Genomic DNA, 7,562 nt, shown 5'->3' with positions numbered 1-7,562 from the left:
TCAAAAGTTCCCCATAATGGTCATTGATATTCTATATTGCCTTTGGTCAGGTTGGTCCATTTTATTAAAAATGTGTGTGAGGAAAGATTGCGGTTTTTAAATATTAAATTGGCTAGAGTCCCTATAGTGGGTGCACCCTCAAAATATTTAGTTACCTGGGATCTCGTTTCTCAGAAGTTTCTCTCTAGAGTAAAAGAATAATTTTTAACAGGTCAAACATCTTACAGCTTAAACAGCTCAATTCAAACAGCTTTCAAGCTAGTACCAGCCAATTCTAAGGTTAACAGTTTGGTCTTGGAGGAGCCAAACCAAAGGCTTTTTTTCAGCTAGTGTCCAGAGAATAGCCTATTCCTTTGAAATAGGCTGATGGCTTAACAATCACTGTTTCAGTAAAGCAGCTCCTGTTCCCTAAGGAATGTGCTGACGGTTTCTCAGCCAGTTTTAGCTGAAATAATCTTATCTCAAAATCAGACTCATGCAGAACAAGTCCTTAACCAGAAAAATTAAACTTTAAAATAAATCCCAAATAAAGTCAGGAGACCTTCAATTGCAAAGAGGGTATGAACTTGGATCCTGGAAAAAGACATCTTCAAATTCTAGGGTCAGTAAGGAAAGCAGTGAGTGACAGTTGTGGGTTTCATACCCATTTGCTTACCTTCCCTCGAGCCTTCAGGGGTCTTCTGTGGTCCCCCATATGGGTCACCAAAATTTTGACCTGAAATAAGTAGACTGCCTTTTATTTCTCCAGTTAAGATGGGTTTATTTGGAATCAGCAGAGAATTGCAGTTCACGGTTTGTATCCATAGTGAGTCATGTGCAAGTCCCTGCACATCAAGGAAAGGAGAACACTTTTATAGAGGAAAAAGAGGAAGTTGGGAGGGATATAGTAAACAGAGTCCATGGCTTTTCATTGGCTGAGTCTGTAACGGGAAAGAAGAGGAGTTTTTCTTCTTACTTTGGGCAGTTCTATCTTCTCAGTCATGAGAGCCCCCCCTTTTTGTCTCCCAGCCCTATTTAATTGAGGTTTCACTTTATTAATTTTTTATATTTCTGCAAACCATCTCTTTGAAATTTGTCAATTTGTTCTAATTGCTACAACATCCTCTCTTTTTCCTCTTGTTTAGATATAGACTTTTTAAGTATTTCTATCCTGAACTCTTCCCAACCCAACCTGGTTCCACATGTTCTTCCTTGTTGATCACATAGCCAGTTGGTGTGGCACAGTCAGGTAAAGGAATCTAAATTAAGGGTAAAATAAGGGAAGCAGAGCTCTCTGTGTGCCCCTATACAGGCAAAGTTGTCTCCTCTTATCGCTCCTTTTCAATATCATGCTGGAAATTCTAGCTAATATAATTAGACATAAATAAAGAATTAGATTGATTGATTGATCGATAAATAAATAAATAAATAAATGGTATACAGAATGGGAAGAAAGAACTGAAGTTGTCTTTGTTCACAGATGACGTGACTGTTAATGTAGAAAATATAAAAGAATCAACCAAATAATCTAATATGTGATCATAGCAAGGTTATTAGGATACACAGTTAATATACAGAAGTTAACAGCTTTCTTATATACAAGCAATGAACAAATGGAATTTGAAATTAAATATGCAATACCATTTATAAAAGCAACCAAAAAAATGAAATACTTAGGTCTAAAACTAACAAAATATGTGTAAGATCTACATGAGGAAAACGAGAAAACTCTGCTGAATGATGTGAAAGAAGAACTGAATAAATGAGGAGATATTCCATGTTCATGGTTAAAAAGACTCAATGTTGTCAAGATGTCAGTTATTTCCAAATTAACCTGTGGATTCAGTGCAATTCCAAAATCCCAGAAACTTATTTTGTAGATAAAGGCAAATTGATTCTAAAGTTTATATAGAGAGGAATAAGACCCAGCATAGCAAGCACAATATTGAAAGAGAAGAACAAAGTTGGAGGACTGACACTACCTGACTTAAAGACTTACCATAAAGCTGTAGTAATAAAGACAATATTATATTAGCAAAAGAATTAAATAGATCAACTGGATCAATGGATCAGAATAGAGAGCCCAGAAATAGTACCCCACAAATGTAAGCAGTTGATCTTTGACAAAGGAGCAAAGGCAACACAATGAAACAAAGATAGTCTTCTCAAAAAATGGTGTTGGAACAACTGTATATTCACATACAAAAGAATGAATCTAGACATAGACCTCATACCCGTCAGAAAAACTAACTAAAAATGAATCACACACCTAAAGGTAAAACAGAAAACTGTAAAGTTAGAAGATATCACAGAACAAAGTCTAGTGTTGGGTGTGGTAATGACTTTTTAGATACAACACTGAATGTACAGTACATGTGAGAAATAATTGATAAGCTGGACCTCATGAAAATTTAAAACTTCTCTGTGAATGTCATTTTCAAGAGAATAAGAAGACAAACCACACACTGAAAAAAAGTGTGAAAATGACACATCTTTAAAGGACTGCTCTGCAAAATACACAAAGAACTTTTAGAACAGCCATGAGAAAACAACCTGATTTTAAAATGAGCCAAAGACCTGGACAGATACCTCAACAAAGAAGATATACACATGGCAAGTAACCATATGAAAAGATTCTCCACGTCATATGTCATCAGGTAAAAACAGATTAAAACAATGAGATTACACTACGTATTTTTTCAGAATGGTCAAAATCCAGAAAACTTACGACACCAAATGCTGATGAGGTTGTGGATCAACAGGAACTCATTCCTTGCTGGTGGGAATGTAAAATGATTTAGCCACTTTGGAAGACAGTTTGGCAGTTTCTTACAAAACTAAATACGGTTTTACCATGCAATCCATCATTCATGCTTTTTGGTATTTACCCAAATGAGTTGAAAACATATGCATACATAAAAACCTACACATGTGTGCTTTTAGCAGCTTTATTCAAAATTGCCAAAACTTGGAAGTAACCAAAATATTCTTCAGCAGGTGAATGGGTAAGTAAACTGTGGAATCCCCAGAAAATGGAATATTATTCAGTGCTAAAAAGAAATGAGCTGTCAAGTCATGAAAAGACATGGGGGAAACAAATTAATATCAAAAATTGAAAGAAGCCAATCTGAAAAGTCTACATAATATATGTTTCCAACTATATGACATGATGGAAAAGACAAAACTATGGAGATAGTATAAAGGTCAGTGGTAGGCAGGGTTTTGGGGTGGGGGAAGTGATAAATAGGTGGAGCACAGAGGATTCTTAATGCAGTGAAAATACTCTGTATGATAAATACATGTCATTATATACTTATCTAACCTCATAAAATGCCCAACACCAAGAGTAAACCATTATGTAAATTATGGACTTTTGGTGAGTATGATGTGTTGATGTAGATACATCAGTTGTAACAAATGTCCCGCTGTATGGGGGATATTGATAATGGGTCAGTCTATGCACATGTGGGACAGGGGATATATTGGAAATCTCTGTACCTTCCTCTCAGTATTGCAATGAATCTTACACTGCTTTTTTTTTTTTTAAATATGGTTTTAATTAAAAAGTAACAGTTGGGTACATTTGTGTAGGTTTATTTCTGGACTCTTTATTCTGTTCCACTGATCTATGTATCTATCCCTCCACCAGTACCACACAGTCTTCATTACTGTAGCTATAAATTGACTTGAAATCAGGTAGACTGATTCCTCCTACTTTACTTTTCTTTTTAAAAATTGTTTCAGCTCTTCGAGTTCCTTTGCCGTTCCATATAAAATTAGGATAATATTGTCTATATCTATAAAAACTATTTCTGGAATGTTGTTAGGAATTGCATTACACCTGTATATCCCACTGTATATATGTACTGAATCTTCTTTATCCATTCATCTGTCGATGGACATTTAGGTTGCTTCCATGTTCTGGCTATGTGAGAGTGCTGCTGTGAACATTGGAGCGCATGTGCCTTTTTGAATTATGGTTTTCTCAGGGTATATGCCCAGTAGTGGAATTGTGTCATATGGTAGTACTATTTTTAGTTTTTTTTTTTCCTACCTTTATTGGCCAGCAGACTACTTGAGGGGCATGAAGCAGGAGGAGAGGGTGGCTCCAGTGCCAGGCCAGCTGTGCTTCATGAGCTTGTAAGTGATGGAGAACTCACCTAGGTAGTGGCCGATCATCTCAGGCTTCATTTCCACCTGGCTGAAGGTCTTGCCATGGTAGCCGCCCACCATGCTGCCCACCATCTCGGTCAGGATGATCATGTCGCGCAGGTGCGTCTTCACCAACTCAGGCTTCTCCATGTGTGGCACCTCCTTCCTGGCCTTGTGCAGCCGCTTCAGCAGCAAGTGCTGCTTCCTCTGGAGGCCGCGGTTCAGCCGCTGCCGCTGCCTCACACTGTATGGCTGCATCAGCTGCTCACGGGACATGTCCAGCAGCTGGTTGAGGTCCACGCAGAGGTAGGTGAACTTGAGGAAGGTCCACTTCTTCTTCTGCTCCACTTCTGCCATCTTGTTGGCTCTTCAGAAAACTAGTTTTAGTTTTTTAAGGAGCCTCCATAGAGGCTGTATGAATTTACATATTACTCAGCCATAAAGAGTAACAAAATAGGGTCATTTGTAGAGACGTGGATGGACCTAGAGTCTGTCATACAGAGTGAAGTAAGTCAGAAAGAGAAAAACAAATACCAATATTAATGCATATATGTGGAATCTAGAAAAATGGTACAGATGAACCTACTTGCAGGGCAAGAATAGAGACACAGATGTAGAGAATGGATGTGTGGACACAGAGGAGGAAAGCAGGGATGAATTGGGAGACTGGGATTGACATATAGACTACCATGTGTAAAACAGAGAGCTAGTGGGAACCTGCTGCCTAGTAGAGGGAGCTCAGCTCGGTGCTCTGCGATGACCTAGATGGATGGGATGGGGGAGGATGGGAGGGAGGTCCAAGATGGAGGGGATATAGGTATACATATAGCTGATTCACTTCATGGTACAGCAGAAACTAACACAACATTGTAAAGCAATTATACCCCAATTAAAAAAAAAAAATGAACGACACCTCTGGAAAACAACAACAACCCTGTATATCAATTTTAGATGAACTTCAAAAATTATTCTCCAAATCAATCAGTATCATTATGACCTTTAGAACAGTGTTAAAATGTCACTTGACTTTTTATTAAGGTAATGTGTGCCTGTTTCATTAAATTATAAACTAATTCAGGAGAGGTGATCTTTCAATATCCATGCATATGTTTCTAAGGTGTAGCTTGTTGGTATGCAAGAGAAGATATTCAGTAAATCTTTACTTTAAAAATTGCATTAGAATTATTAACTTTAGCAAGTTACATTACACTCTCAACATTTATTTTCCAATGCATTACTCAGTATTCAAAGTAAAGCCATCCTTTTAAATCTTGATTCATTCCTCTTTCCTCCATGATGATACCCTTTCATGTATTACTTTTGGTAGTTTAGAAAATACTTCCATTTGTCTGATAGTTAATTTCATGAGCACATCAAAACTTATTTTAAATTTTGTCTTTTTTTACGTAGGCTTTGAGAGAAATTGGTTAATATCTAGGAATTTACGTCTACGAATTTATGTTAACGGATCAGTTATTTACAAGGGACAACTAGAGATTAAATCAATTGGATTTTTTTTTCTCTCTGTTGTCTGTGTAAAGCCTAAGATTACAATGCACTCTTCAACATTTATTTTTCTCCTTACCTTTTTCAAGTCAGTTCTACTTTTGTAAAGCTATGTTAGCCATTTATGTTTTTTTTTCCACGAGTTCTAAAATAACCCATGGACCATACAAAAATAATGGTGCTCTATTATATTTTTTATTGTGGGTTACATATTACCATAGGCAACTTCTCTTACTATTAATAATATTCCTCTCCTCTATTTTCATATATTGTGCATTCTTCTAGATCTAACTCTTATGTAAATTCTTTTCTGATCAAACATTCCTGATAAAGTCTCTTCCATTTATGCATAATATTCAATCCAGTGAATCATTTAAAGGGGAATTAAGTCTGCAATTTCTCGACAGTGCTTTTATTGCCATTTAACTGTTACTTAAATATTGCCTTTTTTTTTTTCACTTCTATTCATATACTTTCCTTTTCCTTCCAGCTGTAGATTCCTGGAAATCTACAGTATGTAGTATACTATAAATACATAATTATTATTTGATTTGAATAATATTTATACTCCAAGAGCACAGTAAATGGTCACTTGCAACCCCGAGGCTGTGCTTTAAAAGCCTTTAGCAGTATCTTTCTTTTATTCTTATCTTGAGAATATTGACCAAATAATTGTTCAGGGTATTTTTATTTCAGTGAATATTCACATGGTCAGATCATATGATGGTTAAGGGTTTAACTCTCTGGTCAGATGGTTTCCATTCAAATTTTTGCTACATTTTTCTTATTACTCCTGTGACTGTCAGTTAATTGTTTAACCTTTCTAATATATATTCATAATAAAGATAGTAAAATTATTTTATTGTAATAAAATTGTATAGTACATGTTGTGATTAAAATAAGTATCAGGTTTTTCTTTGATCAAATTTCAGTAAATATCATGCACTTTTGAGAAATGTATCTTTCTGTACTTCATTGCTGTAAGGATGAAATGAAGACTTTGTTGTGAGAATGAAGTGAGGCTATGTATGCAAAGCACTTGGTATGTGCTTGTAGTATAGTAAGCATATGATAAATGTTACTTTTTTAAATAAATTTATTTTATTTATTTATTTTTGGCTGCATTGGGTCTTTGTTGCTGTGCACAGGCTTTCTCTAGTTGCAGTGAGTGGGGGCTACTCTTTGTTGTGGTGCATAGGCTTCTCATTGCGGTGGCTTCTTTTGTTGCAGAGCACAGGCTCTAAGCACGCAGGCTCAGTAGTTGTGGCACATGGGCTTAGTTGCTCCGCGGCATGTGGGATCTTCCCAGACCAGGGCTTGAACCCATGTCCCCTGCATTGGCAGGCAGATTCTTAACCACTGTGCCACTAGGGACATCCTAGATGTTACTTTTTATTAGTAGTATATCTTTAAAATGAATGATTTTTTTCTATTCACAAGTTATATTGTACAAATGACTGCAATTATTTGGGAGAATGTTACCATTTACTTCCGATTATTATGTTTACTATGTGACTATTTTAGAAGAACAGGGTTATAGCACCTGAAACTTTTGAAGGCAGATGATGAAAACCTCAATTTTGAGGTTTTTTCCTCTAAAAATGCATGTTTTTTATTCTTATATAGAATATTTAATATACTTTCAATAATGTGTGATATTAATATTTCAACTGTTGAATTTGTCCATTTTTTCCCCAACAACATTCTGCCTACATTTCTAGAGCACATGTTCAATTCTAATAAATCCTGATTCTTTGGAAGATTGTTACACTCATTATAACCCTTCTATACTAATTTTTATCACTAATGCTGCCTCTATGCTCTGACAAAAAATAATCTGATTCTCTTTGATGAAATTTCAGTAAAGATTTTGTGCTTCTGTACAGTGAATCTCACTGGTTTCCATTTATCTCCTGGGCATAATT

The 7,562-nt window shown here is 36.0% G+C and overlaps 1 protein-coding gene across 1 annotated transcript; it reads right to left on the bottom strand.

The window, feature by feature from the left end:
- Window positions 1-4,050: 4,050 nt before the first annotated feature.
- LOC307061326 (small ribosomal subunit protein uS19-like) lies at window positions 4,051-4,488 on the bottom strand (the record flags this gene model as incomplete). Its single annotated transcript, XM_079716391.1, has 1 exon — window positions 4,051-4,488. One exon carries the CDS (start codon window positions 4,486-4,488, stop codon window positions 4,051-4,053), a length of 438 nt encoding a protein of 145 aa, XP_079572517.1.
- Window positions 4,489-7,562: the final 3,074 nt, after the last annotated feature.

The sequence above is a fragment of the Hyperoodon ampullatus genome (genome assembly GCF_949752795.1).
Source record: "Hyperoodon ampullatus genome assembly, chromosome: 12".
NCBI lineage: Eukaryota > Metazoa > Chordata > Mammalia > Artiodactyla > Ziphiidae > Hyperoodon > Hyperoodon ampullatus.
This window is presented reverse-complemented; position numbering and strand designations above follow the sequence as displayed.